Source organism: Hakea prostrata, chromosome 2 (genome assembly GCF_041222555.1).
Source record: "Hakea prostrata isolate BN-2017 chromosome 2, UWA_Hpros_2, whole genome shotgun sequence".
In the NCBI taxonomy this organism is placed as follows: Eukaryota; Viridiplantae; Streptophyta; class Magnoliopsida; order Proteales; family Proteaceae; genus Hakea; species Hakea prostrata.
In genome coordinates this window covers 51,600,405-51,624,809 of record NC_142601.1, presented here as the reverse complement: position 1 = coordinate 51,624,809, position 24,405 = coordinate 51,600,405, and the positions used below count along the sequence as shown (strand labels likewise).

At 38.7% G+C, this 24,405-nt stretch overlaps 1 protein-coding gene across 4 annotated transcripts in view; it reads left to right on the top strand.

The window, feature by feature from the left end:
- The window catches only part of LOC149024767 (uncharacterized), a 61,428-nt gene that overhangs the window by 24,430 nt on the left and 12,593 nt on the right, over nucleotides 1-24,405 (top strand). For all 4 annotated transcript variants that reach the window (XR_016171669.1, XM_089144975.1, XM_089144974.1 and 1 more), the window contains 5 exons: nucleotides 2,429-2,552; nucleotides 12,854-12,919; nucleotides 13,295-13,333; nucleotides 14,966-15,046; nucleotides 15,211-15,258. Coding sequence is in view for 3 of the 4 variants with exons in the window: in XM_089144975.1 (XP_089001101.1) it covers nucleotides 2,429-2,552; nucleotides 12,854-12,919; nucleotides 13,295-13,333; nucleotides 14,966-15,046; nucleotides 15,211-15,258 (358 nt within the window). In the remaining variant the exon portion in view is untranslated. The remainder of the gene's footprint in view (nucleotides 1-2,428; nucleotides 2,553-12,853; nucleotides 12,920-13,294; nucleotides 13,334-14,965; nucleotides 15,047-15,210; nucleotides 15,259-24,405) is intronic.

The window sequence follows — 24,405 nt, the reverse complement described above, 5'->3', positions numbered from 1 at the left end:
TTGGGTTAGTATGGTTAGGGTTGGGGCGGTGGTGTGGGCTCAACCTGGAGGAAGAGGGATGGGATTTTAATGGATGGTTTGGACCCAAAAAGGAGTAAATAGGTAGGGGGAAAATGGGAATTGGGGTATTGTTTATAACGTGAACAGTGGGAGAGGATAAAGGGGCGGAACTAAGGGGAGGGAAAGAGGGAAAAGTCAGTGGCGATGGCGATGGGGGAGGTAAAAGTAGAGGTCGTAGCTTTCGATTTAGCATAAAAAAGGGTACCTGGAACCTGGGATTCGTGGAGTTGACAATACGACTCCCTCAAAGACCAGTGAGAGGCAACTGACCTTCTGTAGCAGCAATGGTTTCGTCGAACAGGGCATCACCAGAGGAGACAACTTCTTTTTGTACAAGTTCAGAGGTATGGCAATCATCGATGGGAGAGATAGACACTTTCTTGGGGTCTGTGCACTTTAAAGGGGATTTCTGCAAATTCTTGTTTTGCCTTCTTCGACATCGATAGGTGTTAGCCATTGGCAGTGTAAGACGGCATAAGGGAAGTTGAAGCCTAAGGGGGATATCTTTAAGATTGAATCTTGCCTTGGATTTGAGACCGTTGGAGCAGGGATCTAAGGAGCCGGAACTTTAGTGGAGACTGGAGTAGAGGGCATAGTAGCAGAGGAGATTGTTGTTGTTGTAGATACCGTTGGAGCAGAATCAAGAGATGCCTTGGGAGCATCCAAAACTTGTATAGGGCAATTGTTCTTTGCAGGCGTGTCGATGCCAGCATTGTGGCTAATCGGTTGAGACGAAGAGCACTCACAAGAGGTGTGGCCGTAGCTGAGACAGAGCTCATAGTGGTGTGGAACCCAATCATACGCAATAACTTGATCATAATTTAGGTCATTGTCATCCTGTACCGTGACGTGGGAGCGAAGAGGCTTGGTGGTATAGAATTCAACTCAGAGACGAGCATATGAGAGCCTCTCCATATTGAGAGTTTTTGAATCGGTGCGGAGAGGCTTTCCCATAGCTGAACCAATTCAATTCAGACAGTCGCAATTCCAGACTCAAGAGGTAAACCAGGGAAGTTTATCCACACGGGTAGGGTGCTGAAGTCGACCCTGCGGAGAGGTGAAGATGGAGACCATGATTTGATGAAGATAAGAGCTTTACCAACGAACCAAGGAGAGCCTTCCAAGGCACGAGACTTGCAATCCAGGGAAGCAAAGTTGAACAGGAAAATGCCAAAGTCCAAGAGGTAAGTTTCCATAAGGCCTTGGGTGTTTCATTGTTTAGTGATAAAGGCTTTAATGATGTTGGGGGGGGGGGGGACAGGTCCAAGGAAATGGTCAAGTATGGCCGATTTCTAGTGGTTGATTCCAGGGGCAGTAGAAGAGGAAGGGCAGTGGGCAGAGGGGGGGAGCATGACTGGAGGTGATGGGGGGGAAGGTAGGTGAGTTGAAGGTCATTTACAGAGGGATTTGATTTGGAGAAGAGAGCCTTCCATTGATGGGGAGGGGAGATGGAGGGTGGCAGGAGAGGGTTAGCAGGGGAGGTAGGGGGTTGAGGGTGTGATTCAGGTGGGAGAGGGAGGATTCCGGTATCAAAGGGTTGGGGGAGGGGAGAGGACATCGGAGTCAAGATCCTATTATATTTAAGTTTGGCAGAATTTATAAAATAACTAGTCAAACCGAAAATTAAAGGGACTAAACACTAACAAAATATAGAAAATCTTCTACTACTAATGCTGCAGGCATCAACCTCTAGGGCCCAGTTTGGGCTTTCTCTTCGAGATGTAGGTCTTTGGACCTGCATCACTTCTTCCTCCCCCTCAAACCCCCCCCCCCCCCCAATTCCTCTTCTTATGTGTTTTTCTCCTCCCCTGCAACTCTGATTTCTTCCAGGTTTTTCCTTCTCCTAACCAGTCCTTTACGAATTGAACAATGATGTTTTGGTTCTTTCCAAATGGCTATTCAACTATATGGACACATTACATTTTTTCTGCATGTTCTCATTTGGATTAAAAAAAAAAAAAAAAAAAAAAAAAAGTGAATGGGGTTCTGTGAAGAATTGGAGAGCCCTGGCTCAAAAAGACACCTAGATCTCATTGTATTTGGTTTTGACTCATGGTTTGCGACAAGGTGACACAAGGTTGTGGACAATGATCTTAGCCTTCCAGCTGAATGAGCAATGCATCTGGGAAGCTGCTGTGTTTATGATCATGAGGACACAAGCAGATTCCTGAGACCCCTCTTTGTGAGATGCCACGAAGAGCTCATGGTAGCTGAATCACTCTCCATGATTATTCCTTCAATATTATCAAAACCTTTTCGAGATGCAGAACCCCCCCCCCCCCCCCCCCCCAAAAAAAAAAAAAAAAGTTACTGAAATATCTGGTTGAAAAATCATGAAATATTGTTGCTCTAATGCCTACCAGTGCAGGTTCGAGAGTATTCTTTTCAAGTTAGAAGTATTGGATCACAAGGCCCGGGAAAGAGCAGGAATAATAACCCCAACTCTGGGTTCACCCATACCTGTTATTCTACAGGCAGAAGCTGCATTTGAGGTGAACTTTGATCTCATTATGTGAACTAGATTCTAATAGTCATGTGCTAGTTGTTACCTGTTATTATTTACCTTGTTCTGGTGCTTCCATCCCTGTTACTGTATATTGTACAGCTGTGTTCTGTTAAGCCTGCCATTGAGCTGAACTTTGATCTTACTATGTAAGTTGAGAGTAAATTTGCAAGGGGCAATTTTTATAAGGGGACTATGCTTATCATGGTACTCAAGTGAGACTGAGCTGTTTTAAGTCGAAGAGAATTGTTTCAAATGCTTATGTTATTAGAACTATTTGATGATAAGTGGATCAACTATGTTATAAGTATGCCTAATCTGAATGATTGGTACAGTTATTAACTGGTGAAGGAATTATTACAACACCATGATAAGTTTTTGAAGATAAATAAAAAAAGCTTGTTCGTGTAAAGGTGACCGGTATTGGTCCCTAATGAAATTTAGTGGGAACTTCCTCATGAAAGGGTGACCAAATGTACATATCAGGGGTATCTATAAGTCTTTATGTCGTATGTGAGTCATCTTCTGTATGGAGGAATATTGATTTGAATTTGGAAGCACTTTACCGTGGTGTATGGTGCTACTTGTTTTCTGTGATAGTAGTCATTCAAATTGTACACTTAGTTATAGTCTTGGATTGAGCAGTGAATTGTTGACCTTTATATATATATATTTTTCAGGGAGATATGTTGTCCTCTATTTTCCTTAATGTCTTAGAAACTAGTTCGGGAGTTATATTTCTTGTAGGTACAAATCCTCATTGATGTCCATATGCAGTCAGCTGTTTCCCCCTGTAGCCCTATATTCTAAACAGGGGGAAATGGATTTGTTTTTTGATCAAAAGGGATTATGGATTTTATATCTGTGCTTCGGTGGTCCCTAATCTGTTCTGTATGGACATTAATACATCATTTGTTTGGCTTCCAATGAGCATTGTGGTCAGGGCATGGCCTAAGTATAGGCAGGAATGGCTTGGGCAGGGTGACTGGTTTCCATGTTGTTCTAGGCAGCAGGCCTGGGAAGGAGGATGAGGTTGTTACAATAGATGCTTCCTTAACTGCAAACTCAGGGAAGAGAGGAGGTTGCAGTAACAGCCACTGGGTTTACTGTGGAAGAAGAAGAAACGGCAGGAATGGTTGCTGATTTTGACAGAAATTGCAGCAGCAGCATACTGGTTGTTGCCACCTAAGATGGAAGGAGGAGTATTATAGGAAGGAAAATAGAAGAGGTGCTAGCAGCTAGAGTAATTGCCATCACTGCTGATGGTAGAGCACAGAGGAGGAAGAGAAGGAAGAGGAGGAAGAGAAGAGGATGAGAATGTGAGCTGGGAGATACCTGTTTTGAGTCTATCTTAGTCTCCTAGCTCGTTGATTTTTTTGTCATCATTGTGGTTCAGAGCAAACAGTAGACTTTGTCGACTAAATAATATAATTATAATTGTTTAGTATGGAAAATAATTATTGCATAATTTGTAACAGGAACTTGGTGAGTGGAAATACATGAAGGGTAGAGCATTCTTGACCATAAAAAATTAGGAGACTTCTCCCCCAATCATTCCTTTTTAAGTGGCACAGCTGTCTCCTCTTTTTGTAACTTTTGTTGGAACTTGAAATGGTATTTAGGACATTGGTCACCTTTTCTTCACTTGTAGCCTCTCCCTCTTCATCTGGAAAAAAGCTTTATTTTCTGTTGGTTGTGTTGTGGGAAAACCCTTACCCTTTGGAAGGGTTGGCTTCGATTGAGCAGGGTTTTTCCAGCAACAATATGTGTGACTTCAGGTAAGCTTTGTTTGGGGCTGCTCTCTTTGATGCATTGGAATATCCAGAGTTTGACATCCAAATCCTGTTCTGGATATGATTTGGAAAGCCATCTAGTTTGATGTTAGTTCCAAGCCTTCTCCTGTTAAAGCCTAAGTTTTGTCTGATCCCCTACTGAACAGGCATATTTTGTTACCTAGGGCTTATATTCTTCTCTCCTTTGTCACCTGATCAGCTGGTTTTGCTGAGTCTTTTAATGTTGTCTTCTACTCCTACTCCTTCCCTCCTTTCTTGTTCCCTTTTTCTGTGGCTTTGGTAATGATTATTTTAGTTGCCATAAAGCAATATAAAGTTAGGTGATAATTAATGTAGCACTGCTAGATCTCTCCAGATTTTGTGGAGAAGGTGGACCCTGGGTTCACTATCCATGTGTGAGTTTCAGGCATAAGAAAGTTGTCAACCTGAAGAAACAAAGCTGTGGAAATCTGTTACAAGTTCCAGCACTTACAAAATAACAGAAGACAACTTTAAATACAGGGAAAATGCTATCTATCCAATGCTCAGAATTACCTTGTCATTTACATTTTATTCAAATTGTTGTACAATTAGGAATCCCCCAATCCTCCAAATAGAAAAAGATATTGTTTTGTCACAAAATGTATACTTCTTTTTTTTTTCTTTTTCTTGTTTCACATTGTACAATTAGAGCAGAAACTTCTGTTTGAAAGGCCCTTACCCTTGACAGTTTTCTGGTTGTGAGGGGGAAGTTAGGATAGATACTGCTTTGTCACAAAGCTAGGGATTATGTCTCATTATTTGTTGTCAGAAATGAGACTCTAAAAATCAAGCCAGATTCTAGAGGGAATAAAGAAGCAAGGAATAAGAAGAAGAAGAACCAGTAGAGATAAAACGACTCCCTGCAATTCTGGATAAATCTTCTAGAATCGCAGGCCACTTTATTTATGGGATGCAATCAGCAATTACAACCTACTAGGTCAGAATATTCTGTCTACCAAGAGTAGAAAAAAACATTACAGAATATTCGGTCTAAAAATAGAAACAAAGATTACAGAATATTTACTCCAAACATAAAAACAAATATTACAGAATATTAAGTCCAATATTGTGTTTACATAAAACTAGAAAGCAAGAAAAAGGGAAACTACAGAAATAGCACACCAAAATAGAAGCTATAGAAGATCTAGATCAATCCAATAGAAGCTATATCCGTATCTACGCAAATCTTAACACTCCCCCTTCAAGTTGGAGCATAAAAATCTCCCATGGTCCAGCTTGGAATAACAAAAACATATTTAAAAACATCATCAATGTTGAGCACAAGCCAACACTGATAAACACCGAGAGAACTTCACTAGGCAACAATCTTCTTGTCAAACGAACTATCAAACAATGACAGCAATAGGCTGTATTGAAGATGGACTATATCCGTAAGTATAGCAGCATCAAAGGCACTATCCAAATAATGTCAATAGTAGGGAAGAATCTCTAAAATAATATGTAATTACAAGGGTAGTATGGGTTACTACGAACCAAATAGGTAGATAAAAGGCAAAATGGGTTATTGTGAACCAAGTAAGTAGATACAAGGACTGCAGTTCAAGTAGGTATGTAAAAGGCAGTATGAGTTACTGTGGATCAAGTAGGTAGATAAAGGACAGTATGGGTTACTACGGACCAAGTAGGGAGGTAAAAGACATTGTGGGTTATTGCGGGCCAAGTAGGTAGATAAAGGTAGTACGGGTTATTGCAAACCAAGTAAGTAAAAGGACAGTATGGGTTACAGTGGACCAAGTAGGTAGATAAAAGGTGGTATGAGTTATTGCAGACCAAGTAGGTAGGTGAATGATAGTATGGGTTACTGTAGACCAAGTAGGTAGGTGAATGACAATATGGGGTACTGTAGACCAAGTAGGTAGGTAAGAGGTAGTATAGATTACTATGAACCACATAGGTAGGTAAAAGGTAGTATATGTTACTACGAACCATGTAGGTAGGTAAAGAACTCCAATCTCCCCCCTCACGTGTAGGATATCAGATAGACAAACAATAACAACCAATTACCAACATCTCAAAGTCTCTACTGAGGAATTGTTTGGTTACTTGAAAGAACCATGTTACTTGAAACCAAATTCAAGAACTTCCAATCATTAAAATATAAGACTTTGAACCCTCCAACATCAACTCAATCGGGGCTATAGAAAAGTAATACTTATAACATAACAACAATAAACCATGTAGCTGTAAGGGGAGCTCCAACCAATATTAAGGAGCGAATGCATCAGAGGAAGAGTCAATAACCACTAGTATATACAAAAGATCCAAAATAACAACAAATTATATCAGAGGAAGTTACTAAATCAGCAGCAACAATGTTGTAGTAGCATTAAGACAAGGTCCTATTTATTTGTATAGGACATTATGTAATCTACACCATGGTAAAAAATTCAAGGGAAACTCAAGTTTCGACCGGGTGAAAATGGGAAACTTAGGTGGAAACTTGGGAAATTTCGAGGAAACCGAGGACTTTTCCGTACAAGTTTAGACAGGTTTTAGAGAGTATTTTGGGGTGGGATCCTGTATTTAAGCTAATTAGAGTATAAAGAATACATTTGTTGTATTTTGCTAAAAAAATCAATGTAAATATGTCATTCAATGTACATAACATCAATGTAGAGTTGTCCAAATAGTACATTATAAACTTAACTACTTAAGCACATAACATTCAATATATAATTTCTAACTTCAAAATAGTTGACAATAAAAGGAAAATACAACTTAGTATTAAGAGGAGTGCCTAGAGTGGATTCATTCTGTGAGTTGAGTAGTACTATGCCTGTAACATCCTCTCTTCCAACCAACGAACATAGACATCCCATGACATTTTATGCCAATGGTTGTCAAGTTAATCGACAACTGCAACTTTATGAGTCTGGTCATCAATATACGTAAGATAACCAACCTGAGGGAATATGCACTTTGGATAGGGAAGTCCTGATAGAGGGGGTATTTGGGGAAACATGAAATAAACAAAAAAATTGAAAATTTGGGAAAACTACAAAATTTACAGGAAAAAGTCCCAAGTTTCCACAAAATTTCCCAGGTTTCCACGAAATTTTCCAAGTTTCCATGAAATTTCCTAGGTTTCCACGAAATTTCCCAAGTTTCCCACGAAATTTCCCAAATTTCCCACTAAATTTGGGAATTTTTTTTTCTTAATGAACCAGCTGGTCCAACTGGGTTGAACCAAGTTTCGACAGGTTTCGAGGTTTCGACAAGTTTCGACGAAATTTCGACAGTTTCGATCGAAACTGAGGACTTTTTTTCGGTCCCTATGAGTTTCGTTTCGCATTTTCCAAAATGGGAATTTTCGGTGGAAATTTCGCAAGTTTCGATGGAATTTTGTTCTATGATCTACACAGTAGTAGTGCTTATTGTTCAGAATCAGCTCTAAGTAATGACAGTCACAAAGCAACCCGATTTACCAGAAGAATAACACAATTGAAATCGATTATGATAAACAGAGTTACCTGTAGTCCTGTACCATTCACAAGTTTTTTTTTTCCTTTTCTTTTCGAAACACATATAGTACTTGAAACCAGTAGTAGAAGCAATAGGAAGGCAATATGGCATCAACTGAAATTTTTAGAGCAGAAAAAATTCAATAAAGCAAAGGCAGCAGTAATATATCTTCCAGCAGAACTGATACGGCTTAGACCAGGAAGACTCAATGAAGCAGGGGCAGCAACAATCTAGGCAATGGCAACAGTAGTACTCACAAAATAACCAGAAACTGTAGCGGCAGCGGAATAGGGACCTGCATACCTCAAGATAGTGTAGTAACAATTGCACAAAATTTTGGATAAGGTTACCAGGAAAAAAAACTGTCCAGGGGTCTTTGGCAGTGCAGATCAAAATTCAGCAGTGCGATTTGTCATGTAAATTCATCAATCTTCGTCAAAACCCTAGTTCTTATATGAACTAGGATTTCACTGCAAGCAAGACAACCTTGAAATGACTCTCAAACCAGCAATATTATTTTTAATAACAGCTTGACAACCTTGAAATGACTCTCAAACTGGCAATATTATTTTTAATAACAGCTCGAGAGGGGGAGCGGGATGAGCCGCCTTGTTTTCTACAAGAGATCGGGGGAGAGTTTCCCTTGAACTTTCCCTTGGGGGGGTCTCAATTCGAGGCTTGTGTGCGGGCCTCCCTCTTCAAATTCTGAGGAATGTACAGATCCCCGCTCAGAATCTGAATCGCGAAATGAATATGCTAGAGGCGGCTTGGATTTTTTTTTATTTTTAAATCAACTAGAATTTTTTTTTTTTTAATTTCAGTATGAACTTGATTACATAATAAAAAAGAGTGAATGTGAAATGTGAAATTGGATTTCCTTTTCGTGCCATATGCGCTTAGACTTTACTTTTTCCCCTTTTTTCTTCCGGGTCCAATATTTGTTCTCGAAGGTCTTCGTTTCCGTGTAGAAGCAGACTCTCCAAATTTATGACCAACCTTTCCTTTAGTGATTTTACAACAAACAAGAGTTTTTCTATTGTAAATTCGTATGGATCAATCAACGAATTCCGGCGAAATAGAAGGTCTACACAACCAAATTTTCCTGTTCAAAAGAGAGGCTCTAGAGAATGGATGATCGGTTAGGAGTAGTGGCTCAGGCCTACCAATGTTGATTGGTTACCTAGCATTCCAATGAAATTGAAAAAGAGTTGACCACCTTCACTGATTAACCACCTCGTGAAGCTAAAGCGGCAACCTCACCTAGCACCTAAGACTGTAACCCTAGATATCCCCTTTGTTTTGTGTTTTGAGGCTACGATCTTATTGTGGTACCATCCCTTTCTTTTTTTCATTGTACTGCAATTGTTGAATTTATCAGATGCCAGTTCCTTTATATCTAAAAAGCATCTCCTCCTATTTGATTTGATTTCTCGCCTATTGGGTCACCCCATCTACTTTACTAGTAGACGACTTTCCGCTTGGGAATTATAAAAGCACCCAACCTTCTTTATCATGATCCGACCCACACCTAAGACCCAAAACTGAGCACCAGAGCAGCTCATATCAACATACCAAAGAGAAGAATGTGATGAATTCATATTCTCCAGATTCGACATGACACGGTCAATTCGACTTAAGGCCCGATGCTAATAGAAGTTGCTTACTCTCTGTCTAGCGAAGGAAAAGGGCAGGGCTTTTTTTGTGCGTAATAGTGGGTAGGTCTCATAAGATATATGCCGGCCATCGGAGTCAAATGAAGGTTGAAGGACCATTCGATTCATTAAGGGGTATAGATGACGGCCTATTTGTTCGGTCAATCACCAAAGGGGGGGGGAACCACTGTGGTCCTACCGGACCCCTCAATTCTTTGCATAGTCTAGGGGCTGGCCGCAACAGAGCAGTGGGGCATAGCGGCGCCCTCCTGGTGCCTCCCCTTGACCTAACAGTAGACAACGAGCCTCTAACTAGACTCACTGCCAGAAAACTACGTTGAATGAACAAAGACCATCAACTGAAAAGGAGTCAAACCTTTCTTTCCAAACCCCTTTGATCATAGAAGGGCTTCAACTATAACCCCAACTCTATTTATTGGTCTGAGCAAGATACGACTTATTTGAAATTCATTGAATGAACAATTCATAAAAATCCATCTTTTTATGTGATTCCAAGTATTATATTGTTCCTTCCCGCATCAATTGCCAATTTAATTCTTGGTCATTGAGATTCATGGGCTATTCGGATGTTTATTGAGGTTTGGAACCCTCTTTTTTTTCTCCTTTCAAACAAATCCAAATGATTGAGGTTTGAATTGTGTTAGGAACGTATAATCATTTTTACTGAAAAGGATACCAACATGAATACCATTACTTCTAATAGTCTAAATTATGATCAAATGGACGAAGTGTCTTTAACACATTATTCACAACAACCAGATTTTCGTTGAAATCTAATCAAAGGGTCCATGCGTTCTCAAAAAATGTAAAGCAACTATATGGGAACTGTTTCAAGCAAATGTACATTCGCTGCTTTTTTTGGGCCAAACCATAGATGGAGGAACCCTTAACACTCCTTGCTTTAATTGGAAACATGGAAGGACGCGGGCAGGATATTACTGAATGTGCACTAGTCCACCTTCTCCTTTTGTTAGAAGGACTTGGTGAACGTCTTTAGCCCCCCCGCTCCTCCTAGTGAAAGCATTAGCGACAAGCCTTTGAAGAGTTCCGTTACCCTTACCCCACAAGGGTTGCTATTTCATAGGCAGAAGAGGAATTCTCGCGCTCCACTGAATCGAATGGCTAACATTATTGAATACTCAATGGCGAAGTAAAGGTGCCTTGAATTTGTTAGGGACCACCGTTGCTTGCTTGGCTCAGCCAAAAAGCCAGGGGCACTCAAGCAAACAATGCAAACTATGGAGCGAAGAAAAGGCCTAACCAGGCCCTTGGACGACTCTTCCTTCTTAGTTGAGGAGCGAAAGCCACTGATGGTTGATCCTTTATGAACTGGAAGAGCAAAGCCAGACTTCTCGGAGGCTTGACGTAATGGATTGCCTCGCTTCAAGTGTGATAGTAGATCGAGAAAGCAGTGCCCGAAGTGCCAAGCATTCAAGGAACGATAGTGTCTTACGTGGCTAGTCAACGTCCGGCTAAGATCCTTTCTTGCAATGAAGCAAGCAATCCATTTCGTAAAGCTTTCCACAGCAAGGGAAAGAAAGTGATTTGATCAATACAGAATCAAATTGAGGGTCCGTAGGAGGTTGAGAGAAGGCGGCCTTTCTCGGGAGAGATGATCCAATTTCTTTTCTTTTGGCTTTGGGTCATTGAACCAACCTTGCCTTTGCTTGTGCAATGTTGGTTGTTGTACACGACCTTCACTTCAAAAAAGATTATTCACTCCACCTCTTACCTCTGACTTCTTCTTTCTATTGTGTGTTCTTTCCTAGTTTTTTTCTCCCTTCCTACTTGCTCTTACCTACACGCCACACCTTATCCCATTTTGTGAAACTGCTTTTGCGAGAGCTGGGTCTGACACTGAACAGGAGTTTACCAGCCAAAGACGATGACGATTGCTTACATGCTGCTCTCCTCCCTTCTGGCCATTGAAAGCATTCCAATTGCAGCAGCTTCTTAGCTTAGGATTCGTAAACTTCACTTGCCTCTATGGGGGGCTCACTTTGGGCAGGTTCAGATCACAACCAATACATGGCTCTAGGAAGGAAGTTACCAGTCAACTGGTTCTAGTTCGATGTGAAGGGAATCCTTTATGCGTAGTAGAGCCTTAGCGGCCTTGTCAAAATAAAAATATATGGCGTCTCCCGCTGATCCTGATTATGCCGAGGTGAAGGGATTGATTTTCTTGGTAAATCAGCCAGAGGTGAAGGGAATGATTTTCTTGAAATTCTGTAACTAAACTATCAAGTTAGAGATCGGGCTGCAGGGCACGACTTATATACCGGAAACTGTGGGTAAGGACAAAAGGAATCTCACTATGTAAGGTCTTCTGGAGGAGAAGTCAGACATGATTTGTAGTCAGTGCTCTAATACCATTTCAGAAACCAGTCTCTAAAAAGCAAACCAGATTCTAGAATAAATGAAGATTCTAGGAGGAAGAAGAACAACTACCTGCAATTCTGGAAGATCTCCTAGAATCGGAGGGCACTTTATTTATGGGCGGAAATAGTTGCAATCTACTTGGACAGAACATCCTGTCTGATAAAATTAGAAACAAATATCACAGAATATTCAGTCTAAAAATAGAAACAAAGGTTACAGAATATTTAGTCCAAACATAGAAACAAATTTTACAGGATATTATTCCAATATTATGTTTACATAAAACTAGAAAGTAAGAAAAAAGGAAACTGCAGCTCCAAAATAGAAACTATAGGAGACCAGATCTCCAATCCAACAGAAGCTGTATCCATATCTCACACAAATCTTAACTTTTTTTTTTTTTGGGTTATAGGTTTTTGGGGTAAGTTGTCCCTGACCCTGGAATTTGATAGGTACGCTTTTCTTTTGTGGGAACTCTGGAATCTGAATCATTTACCATTATTTGGTGGTTTTGGGAGGAGGGGAGAGTGCTTGAAAGTCACATCAAGTCCTTCCCCCCAATTTGTCCTTATGTTGGTTTTTAACTATTTGTTGGGTCTAGAAAGTAAAGAATTCTGAGGTCTTCCCTGCAAACTGGTGTTCTTCATGTTGCTTTCCTTTGATCAATGACTGGGGATATATTTTTTCAGTCACATGTATTTATATATTCTTTTTCCGGTTGGAGCTTTATGCAGTTTTTGATTGAATACAAGTTACTTTTTAGCTGATAAATGAAAAATTATTCTAGCATTTTAAGTGTTTCGGAATTAGGATGAAATTACAAAAGGGTCTGTGAACATTTCGACATACTTTTCTTGTGTGCTTATTATTTTGCTTTCCTTTTTACACATTGTTTGCACTTTGTATTTGTAATAATTGTTCGCTTTTGCTCTTTGGTGCAGGCTGTGCAATCCCAATCCATACGACAAAATGTTTTTCAGTCTGTCTATGCCTATTGGAAGAGAAAGGTTTGATTGTACCCACATTCAAACATGCAAAAATATATGCTTATATTGATTTTCGAATGCATTTATATGTCTGCATATAGTAACTAGTTAAACTTGGCTGTTTATGCTATATCAATTCAATAGTAGTAAAGAATTTGTTTTGATTTTGAAACCAAGTTGAAGAGTTTTTCTTTCTGTAGTTTATTTTTACAATTGCATTCTTTAAGCTGCCTTCCTCACTCTACTTTGTTTCTTATTTCTTTGGATCACCTTTTTCTTATCTTCTGTTGTTTATCTTTTATTTTATTTTCTCCTTGTTTTTTTTTCAAGTTTTTTATGCCACTTGTTCGCTGTAGCATAATTTCTTACATGTGCTTTCATGCCTTTTCCCCACAGCGAGAATGGTGGCAAAAGCCAATTTTACGCCGCTTGCAGGTCTGTATTGTTTCTTTCTCGTAATGTTTCTTCTATTTATTTCTGAAGATATTTGAATATTGGCAATGCACAAGCACGTTTTCTGGATTAATCTTTGCAAATTGATTGATGGATTTGCAAGTGGTGGGCATAAGAAAGAGAATGAAGGGGTTTTTTTTTTTTTTGGGGGGGGGGAGTAAAAGAAAAGGGAGAAATCTTTCTGGGACTGAACGATATTGATAAGCAGTCTTCCAGAATAGAACTGAAGAAAGGGAAGGGTAAGAAGAGGGGTAGGAAAGAAGCGAGAGGCTACACCTTCTATTTTGAAAATAATCTTATATTTCTGTTAATTATTCCAAAAACGCTTTTTGGGGAGAGGGGGGATATCTTGTTTATTAAAATGTACTTATAAAAACTAAAGAAGTTCAAGCAAACTATAAGTCTTTTACTAATCAGCAGTTTAAGAGAGTATCCTAAAAGGCTTAAAACCTGTTAACAATCCATACTTGATACTACTTGCGCAGCGCTTTCTGAGGAGAGACCTAAGATGACTAAATAACTTGATGTCCAAGGAAATAAAAGACCAAACTATGCCAAATATTTTCCCTGCCTCTAATGTTAAATAACATAGTAATGAAGAAAATACAAGATTACAAAATATCTAATTTTCTTAGTCCCTAATTTTGAAGGGTTCTCAATTTATTAAGGTAAAAATATTCATTTGCGAAACTTCATAATTCAGAATATGTGTCTGCTCCTAATGTTATGTTTTGTGGGGTGGAAGCTTGGCGAGCTTAGGAAAACCACTGTCACTGTTTCGTTGAGAGGAACTGAGATGCTGACAATGTTGATTCTTTTTGTTTGAAGGATTTGAACTGAGAAGGGGAAGACCCCGTTCGTAAGTAATCATTAAAGATATTATGTATAGTCAAGCCATGAGATTGGCAATGATTTATGAAGCTGAATGTTGGTCATTGGGTTGTAAAGAAACAACATAAAAATGAAATTAGTATTTGCTGATGATGTTGAGATGGATGAATGTAAAACTATAAAAGATTAAACAGGGAGCAGACATGAATTGGGAGTCACTTGAAGTGGCAATATCACATACTATGAATATGTCTGAATGTGCAAGATGGTTGATATGATTCAGATGGAAGGATCTGAAAGAGCAAGGGAATGTCTTAAATCGACTTAAGGAATGGTGAGAAACCTGTGCACAGGGTAGGTTTGATAAAGATCATAGCTTGAGTAGAGGTCAAGGAATATATAGGTTCTGTGTACCTGACTCTTTGTTTGGGATGAATCAAGTTGTTGGTTTATGAATTTCTTGGAGTCATTGGTGAGAGTCTACACGGTTCTTAATCCAAGTGAAGAGTAGCTATGTAAATGCTTGAAGTACCTGTAAAGCCTTAAGAGTTTTCCTGATTAGACTTATGATTAGGTTTAATTACCAGGTTCTCCTGTGGTTCACGTCAGCAATGTTACTTGCATTTTTATGGTTTTCTTCATTCAGTTGGGATATTTTTGGTTCTTTTAATGTATCTATAAGAAAGATTATTGAGGAGAAATAGTTCAATCCCACAATATAATTCACTGTAACTTCCGGTTAGGCTTCAGCTAATCTATGTCTTTCTCCCCACTCCTGTGCAGCCCCCACCACCAGCTAATGATACTAATCCATACAATGTATTCAGACCACGGGAGAAAGCCCACCGGCTCCACACAAGAAGGGTAAGTAGTTGAGTTTTTCTTTTTTGTTTTGATTCCTCTGCCATGAAATATTGAACTCTCTGTGATGATATTCCATTCAAACTGCTTAGTATTTTTATCATCATAGCAGATATAAAAAAAATTAAAAGCTCTCATTACAGGCTTTTTCTGTTCTTGATTGTTAGATGCAAAGGAGGGAGAACAATGTTCAGTCGTTTGAAAAGCTTCGCCAGGTAAATGCCACAATCAATTCTGAGACATGGTATTCTATTTTGCTTACATGGAATGGACTCTTAAGTAGGTTAGCATCATATTCTTTGGTGGATGGAAAATCTTTAGCTTACAGCTTCAATCTTTGTTGGTACCTTATGATTGTGAAGCTGGAAACTCAAGAGAGATCTCTGCTGACTTTCTTGTTTTCACTCTCATTACCAGGGTGTGGATCTTCCTGACAGTGTTTCTCTACTTTTTCTTTTTGAACTCTTTCGTTTCTTTTGTTAAAATTTTGTTTATCTATTCAACCATAATGCTTAGTCATTTTTTAAGTCATTTGATATGTATACCTCTTTTGTGCTTGTTTTTGGTTTTCCCAATTGTTGATCATAGGTCTTAAGCCCTTTTGTATGCTGAAAATCTTAATTACCAATCTAATGTGTAAAATATGCTGACCTTCAAACTTTCCTTATCTGGGACTTGTCTTTCAAGTATTGATGTGGATCTGACGATGAGTATGGGCTGAAGCCATAGTCACAACTGGGTTTTGGATGTAACTCACCAAGAACTTAGTAAACCAACTTGGATTTGACTCATCAGTCAACATTTGTGAAATTTCGGCAAATGGTCTAGCCAGCCAAGACAAAAATGGTCCAATACGAAATTAAGTAAGTTGATTGAATTCCAAGGGGTGTAAACATAGAAAAAAATTTGAGGGAAACTCAAGTTTCCACCAGGTGAAAATGGGAAACTTAGGCGGAAGCCTAGAAAATTTCGAGAAAACTTGGGACTTTTTCATACAAGTTTCAACATCAAGTTTCGGCATGTTTTAGGGAATATGCTGGGGTGAGACTTTGCATTTAAGCTAAGTAGAGTATAAAGAAAACATCGGCACATGCATTTTGCTAAAAAAGTCAATGAAGATATGTCATACAATGTACACAACATCAATGTTGAGTTGTCCGAGAAGTACACTTAACTACTTAAGTACATAACATTCAATATATAATTTCTAAGTTTGAAACATCAAATACAAAGTAACTGACAATAAAAGAGAAGTACAATTCAGTGCCAAGAGGATTGCCTAGGTGGATCCATTACCTGAGTAGTATTGTGCTTGTAACTTCCTCTCCTCCAAACAACGAACATAAACATCCCATGACATGTTATGCTATGGTTGTCGAGGTAATCAACAATTGCAGCTCTATAAATCTGGTCATCAACATGCCTAAGATAACCAGTTTGAAGGAATACACAATTCGGATAGGGAAGTCTTGATGGAGGGGGTATTGGTCGTGTTATTTGGGGAAACATGAAAGAAAGAAAACAATCGAAAATTTGGGGAAGTCATGAAACTTGTAGGAAAAAATCTCATGTTTCCATGAAATTTCCTAGGTTTTCACGAAATATCCCTGGTTTCCCTCGAATTTTCTCATAAACCGGCTGGTCCAGCTGGGTTGAACCAGGTTTCGACCCAGGTGGGGAAATTTTCCAGTTTCGCATGGTTTCGTCGAAATTTCCCAGGTTTCGATCGAAACCTAGGACTTTTTTTCAATCCCCCAAGGTTTTGTTTCAAGGTTCTCAAAATGCGAAATATTGACAGTTTCGATCAAATTTTGTATGATGGGTGTAAATGTCTAATTGTAAATTTTCAAAAATGATGGATATAAAGAACTTCTGTAATAAAATGTCAATAATGATACAATAGTTTGAAGGCGAATCGGATGTGGAAGTAAATGTGCACAAGAAAAGTAATGGTCAAAGTGAAGTGTATAGTCTGATCAAAGTTGCAATTGAAGAAATCCCCTTGTTCAGGTTCACATTGTGGAAGTAGATTGAATTACATTGATTCTCTCATTTTTTGAAACTCGTGGGCAAGTTTTTCTCATCATCAAGGGCAGATGCACTACTTTGACTGATCCAACTATAGCTAATATCCAGAATCCCAGATAGTTGAGAACCTGATCCAGTTTGAGTATTTCGATCCTCTATGATATTAGGAAATAATGCTAATAAGGTAATAGTGTATTATTCAATCAAGAAAGTAGGATGCGTTTGCAAGTGTTAGAGTTGGTTAGGAATCCTAAAAATTATTTCCTTGTTAATATTTGTTTTCTGAGTTTGCTAGATTTCCTTTGTTTGTTGGATTTCTTCTTCTGAATAGTTTGTATTAGGATGAAAATTTAGATTTGAGATAATGTTGAGTTTTGGTTTTAGAGCCTGTGTGGCTGTGTGCATGCGTGTGCTTATGCTCTCTTCTCTCCCCCTCCTCTTTTTAGCATTCCTCTCCTCCCTTGTAACTTTGATTTCTTCCATACTTTCCCCTTTTCTTAGTAGGCCTTCCACCAGTTCTTATGAGAGAGCAATAATCAACAAATGAAACAGTAGCAAAAACCCAATAAAGTAGTCATGGGAACAGATCCCCAAGTATAGTGACTTGTGAAAGCAATAATCAACAAATGAGACAAAGTAGCAATAACTCAATGATGAAGTCATGGGAACAGATCCCAAAATAGCAAGGCACACAATATGAAAAATGTATAATGGATCTATTAACCTGATAGAAAACAAACATGGTTCACGCTGTAACACATAAAATCAAGTGTCTAGTTATCACTACACAAACACTCATAGGACTAAGCATAGCTATTTAAAAAAAAAAAAAAGGGTTTTCGGTTGAAGAAGATAGAAACTTTCTTTCACTACTCCTGAATTCATCATCATTACATTATGAAAAGAACAATGAGAAGAAAAGAAGGTAAGTAGATAACAACAATTCAGGGATTGTTTAATGATGAACCATAAAGAGATGCTAGAGGTGACAAGAACACTACCTTAAGTAAAGTTGGAGGGAATCATCAACAAATCAAATCTTATTGTTGGATTCTACTAGGAGTTCAATTAGAGTTTGTATTCATGTAAATTTTTATTTCTTGTTACCCAAGTAAGGGTATTTATGTAATAGTGTACTTCCCACTTAATTATAAATAGAGGGCTTGAGATCATTGATCAATAAGCCATTCTACCACAATCGTTTTTTTCAACATGGTATCAGAGCCTAAGTTCGATTAGGATCTTCTTCTTTTTTTTTTTCTCTCTTTCAAACCCATCGCAAACCATCGCAATTGGACTCATTCAATAAGTAAGAAACAGAATGTGGTAGCTTTATCCAGTACCGAAGCTGAATATAGAGCTATAGTTCGTGGAGTTTGTGAGCGACTATGGTGGAAAGGCTTGCTGCAAGATATTGGAGTCCAAGTTCCAAACCTTATGATGTTATATTGTGACAATAAGACTGCTATTAGTATTGTTAATAATCCGGTGCAACATGATTGAACTAAGCACATTGAAATTGATAGGTTTTTTGTCAAAGGAAAGCTGGAACAAGGGCTTATCTGCATGCCTTTTTTGAGGTCTGGAGACTAAGTAGCAGATGTTTTCACCAAGGGTTTGAAAGAAAGAGATTTCTTTCCTATTGTAAGCAAGTTGGACATGATTAATATCTATGCCTCAACTTGAGGGGGAGTGTTGGATTCTACTAGGAGTTCAATTAGAGTTTGTATTCATGTAAATTTCTATTTCTTGTTATTCAAGTAAGGGTATTTATGTAATAGTGTACTTTTCACTTAATTATAAATAGAGGGCTTGAGATCATTGATCAATAAGCCATTCCACCACAATCGTTTCTTTCAACACTTATCCTTACTAAATCTGGCATAATATGATTCATAATGTTGTGTCACACCAGTTATGTGATTAGTAACTCTAGATTCAATTACTCAGGAATAGGCAGTGGAAGAAGTAGATCTAGAGAAGCTACAAGGGTAAACCAAACAATGGAGCACTATAAATGTGGAAGAAGAGCTATGCAGTTGTGGCACAGCTCGTTGAAAGGCTGCAAGATCTTCTCATGTGAGGGGTTGTTGTCAATCTTCAGTCCAGGTAGATGCCCTAAAAGATTATTTCTATCCTTCAGGGTTTGTGATCTAGCTCCACCTTTCCTGCCGGTTGCCACCACTGTGCTATTTCGGTAAAATTTAGCCCACTTTTTGAACCCAAAACTTCGTCTGACAAAAGGTACTCTTCATGTGGCATATAAATGTTTAGATAGCCAAGATATGCTTATCGAGATAGGCATCATGTAAACCTTTCTGACACTCTTCTATGCCTATAAAAGCCTATCTAGGGCCACCAGCGGTCTTCTCCTTTCTTACCAAGCTCTCAGATTTCTTTGAATAATGATTGATTTATTTGAATAATGATTTAGGAGAGCCATTCATAGCTGTCAAGGTACTAGGCGTTCCGAAGCATTCTAGTTCTTGTTTAAGCACTTAAGTGCTAAAGCAATGCTTGAGCGATATAAGTTGTATTCAAATATTCTTTTTCTAATATATCATTTATATTTATTAGTAACAGCCTACAACAACAACAACAATAAGCCTTGTCCCAACTAAATGGGGTCGGCTACATGGATTCTTGCCCTCCAATCAGTTCTGTTCGAGGCCATGCTAGATACAAGGCCTAAGCTATACATATCCTTTCTTACCACTTCTCTTAAGGTTATCTTAGGTCTACCCCTAGCTCTTCTAGTTCTTTCAATATGGATTATATCACTTCTCCGTACAGGAGCATTTATAGGTCTCCGTTGAACGTGGCCGTGCCACCTCAAACAACTTTCTCTAAGCTTATCACTTATGGGAGCAACTCCCAGCCCAACTCTAATATGATCGTTTCTTATCTTATCCATCCTAGTTTTGCCACTCATCCATCTTAGCATCCTCATTTCTGCTACATTGAGTTTATCTATATGATTCTTTTTAACAGCCCAACACTCTGCACCGTACATCATAGCTGGTCGAACAACGGTCCTATAAAATTTTCCTTTAAGCTTTAATGGAATACGCCGATCACATAAGACCCCGGACGCACCTCTCCACTTTATCCACCCTATTTTAATTCTTTGGGAAACCTCATCTTCCAAATCACCTCTTTTACTTATGATTGGACCTAGGTACCTAAAACAATCACTCTGAGAAATCTCTTTATCGTCAAGTATCACCACCTCATCATCTGGCCGATCATGACTAAAGTTACAAACTAAATATTCTGTCTTCGATCTACTAAGTTTAAAGCCTTTTGATTCCAAAGCTAATCTCCATGATTCTAATTTGGTATTAATCCCCACTTGGGTCTCATCAATCAACACAATATCATCCGCAAAAAGCATACACCAGGGGACCTCATCTTGAATGTCTTTGGTTAATTCATCCATTACCAGTGCAAATAGATATGGGCTTAAAGTTGACCCTTGATGTAGCCCAACTGTTATCGGGAATTCATTACTTTGTCCCCCCACTGTTCTAACACTAGTCACCGAACCATCATACATATCCTTAACTATATCTATATATTTACTTGCAACACTTCTTTTCTCTAGTACTTGCCAAATTAATGCTCTAGGGACTCTATCATAAGCTTTTTCTAGGTCAATAAATACCATATGAAGATCTTTCCTACATTCTCTATACCTTTCCATAAGTCTCCTAATTAAGTAAATAGCCTCCGTTGTAGATCTTCCTGGCATAAACCCAAATTGGTTCTCCGTAACTGTAGTTAAGTGTCTCAAACGGGTTTCAATTATTCTCTCCCATAATTTCATCGTATGGCTCATCAATGTAATGCCCCTATAGTTATTACAACTTTGAATATCTCCTTTATTTTTGTAAATTGGAACCACAACACTTCTCTTCCAATCATCTGGCATTTTCCCTGTGCTCATAATCTTATTAAACAACTTAGTCAACCAAACTAGTCCATGGGTTCCTTAGCTCTTCCATACTTCAATTGGGATTTCATCAGGACCTTGTGTCTTGCCGAGTTTCATCCTCCTTAAAGCTTCTTTTACTTCGGACATCGAAATTCTACGTATATAAGTTCGGACCTTGGTGCCTTGGTGAAAAGTGTAATCGTCCGAAACATAAGTGCTTGAAGAATGCTCATTTAGTAAACTAGAGAAATAGGTTTCCCATCTTTTCTTAATATCCTCCTCACAAACTTTATTAGTAACAGCCTAATAGGTAACAAATTGCAATACAATGACCAATAAAACAGATCGATGAATATAAAAGGAAAGAAAAAGCTCTTAAAGGTTAAATCACATATTTAAAATTCACAACATGATAACAATATGACATATAAAACTGAATTATTAGCTTGATGGGGAAAACACTGTTAATGACTTGAATAACAGATTTACAATTCATAAAATGACGACTTTTAAAGTTAATTTATAAATGTAGAGAGTAGAGCAGGCTGTTAACGACTTAAAATCTTGTTCGTTTAATTCATTCCTATTTGACTCAAACTGACTCAATTAGGTTGAAGTGTTTAACAAATAAATTTTTTTCCCATGCTTCACAATGTACATAGTTCACATAGGTTTACCAATATGAAATTAGTAAACAGGACATGTTGTAATGAAATGAGTTGAGATTTTACGAAAATCAAAGGCTTGGGCCATGGGAAGAAACCTCTGACCTGGGATGAAGAGTGTTTTCTGTGATTGTTCTTCATCTTCTTCAGCTTCAAGAGCCAGCGGTAACCTTAGAAGCTTCTTCAACTTATCAATCAAGCAACCACCCCTTCCCCTTTCAAGTAAATCACTTCCCAACCGCTGCCCCTGCTGCCCCGGTCCCAACTTCCCTCGGCACCCCATCACACATTCCCACTTCCCTCTTCTGTCATATGACAGCAGCTTCCCCTCCCCCTTCCCTCTTATTTTCCTTCTTGATCTTGTGATAGCCTAAGAAGCCAAAAAAAACCCCCACTGCAGCCCCCTATTTTTAATTGCAGAATTTCTGCAATTCCATTCCCGTTTGAAGCTGAACCGAAAATTTAAGAAAAGAAAAAGCAGAATTATTTTGAAAGGAAAAGCAGAAGAATTCCAGGAAGAAGGAAAAGAAAAGGAAAGAAAATAAAGAAGAAAGAAAGAAGAGAAGAAACAAAAGAAGAGAGAAAAGAAAGAAAGAGAATCAAGAAGGCACAAGAAGGCACAAGAAGGCACAAGGAAGATTCAAAATCCATCAAGAGTGATTCAAGAAAGCCTCAAACTCATTCCCAAGAACAACAGCAAGTCTCAAATCTCTCCCTCCCTTATCCAGGATACTGGCCATTCCATTTGAACACTTAATTCCCTCATCCCATCCTACCTAGGGTACCTCTGGGGTCTGACAACCTGAAACCATATCAACTACAATCCACCTTCCCATCTTAATTTTTTATAACCCTTGAACATCCCTTTTCCTATCAACTCCATTCATCCATAGGATCTTTCGGTGTCCCCACAACCAAAGGTATATAATCTACTGCCCATCCAGGAATTTGTTAACCTAAGTAGCCCAATATTCCTTAATAATACTTCCTTTGAGTGACCCATGATTTTCCAGATTTCCCATAACCCAAAATTCCCCATCTTTATCCAAAACAAACCCTTCAATTAAGTCATGACCCTTTGTTAAGCCCAATTATTTGCTGGCTCTAATTAACGAGGGTCCTAGAAGGGTAACCTAGACCCTGGGTTACATCACCTAATCCAGTCCTTAGCTTATTAGGTAACCTAAACTGACTAGGAAAATGAAATTATAAAGTAAATCGACTACAAGAGGGACTCTAACTACACTAATGAAATAAATCCCTTTTTTGTACTTTCTACCCGTATTTTAGGCCAATCAAATTGGCCAGTTACAAAGTAAACCCATAGAATCAAAAGCCACATGCCCATATGATCCAATCTTAAATTATTCTTTGGAAAGAAGCCCAATTTAGTGAGAAACCTGCATCAAGTGTACCCATTACCTCATTAAAATCTGCCAACCTTTCCTATCGTACTAATGTTAATATTTGAATATTCTTGTCCATAAGGGCAAGAGAAGTTGTACAAAACTTCCTGACTCTTATGTTGTGCCTTGTAATTTCTTTTTCACCTTTCTATCGTGCTTTTCTCTCTTCCTTGGTTCCTTGTCTTCTATTTGCCTTTTTTAGACTTTGCAGGTTGTAATGGTACATTCAAAATGGAAAAGGGCCGTGTTAGAGGAATTGTGAGAAATTTAAAAGAATAAAACTCAAGATCTTGCCTCCCTTCCTTTTAGCAAAGGACCCATAGGCTGCAAATGGGTGTACATAGTGACGCTTAGAGCTGATGAAACAATTGCTTCGTATACGGCGAGACTGGTTGCAATGGAGTTTATGCAAACATATGGAATTGATGACTAGGAGACTTTTGCACCTGTTGGCAAAGCTGATTACCATTTCAACTTATTCTTCAGTGTGTCATCAACATGGGCTGTGATCTACAATAACTTGATATTGGAAATCATATCCTTAATGGTGAGTTGGAAGAAGGAATCTTCCCTGTGGATTCTTAGTTAAGAAAACCCAAGGGAGAGTGTGCATTTTACCGGTTGAAACAGGTTCTTAGAGCTTGTCTTGGACTATCACAAGCCTGTGGTCTCCACAAGGTATACTACAAATAATGCTGATCCACACCATGTTCATTAAGCAACTTGGTAGTCACATCACTGTTCTCATTTTCTACGTTGATGACATTGTCCTTATTGGGAGCGACAGTCGAGGGCTAGGAAGTTGAGGTCAAAGGTTTGGGGCAGTTGCTGATCGTTTTCATAATTGAAGTTGCTGTTCTATTGGAGATGGGGATTTTTGGGTGCTGCCTTGCTGACACTCAACGTGAGGCAAATACACATTTAGAAAGTAAAGATGGGGAACCAGTGGAAAAGGGGTGCCAGCTCTGTTGATACTCCATTTGATATATCTTTCACATGCTCGACCAAACATGTTTCAGGTGTGTAGGGCTAAAATGGGGCTAAAATTTGGTGGGATTTTTTTTTTTTTTTGGGGGGGGGGGGGGGGTTGGGGGCTTATTTGAGTAATAGCTTTAAGGCTGTGTAGGGAATTGATAAAAAGAGAGGGTATTTCAAGTTATAAACAAATTAGATAGGTAGAGGATGGTTCTTGAACACCACAAGATTATAAGGTATTTTTAGGGATAAAAGAGGAGCTGGAATCCTAGTCATTAGGGTCTTGAGACCCAATGGATGGATAGGGTGAAATTTGGTTTGGACTTGATTATTGGCTCTTTGTTGTTCAAACTG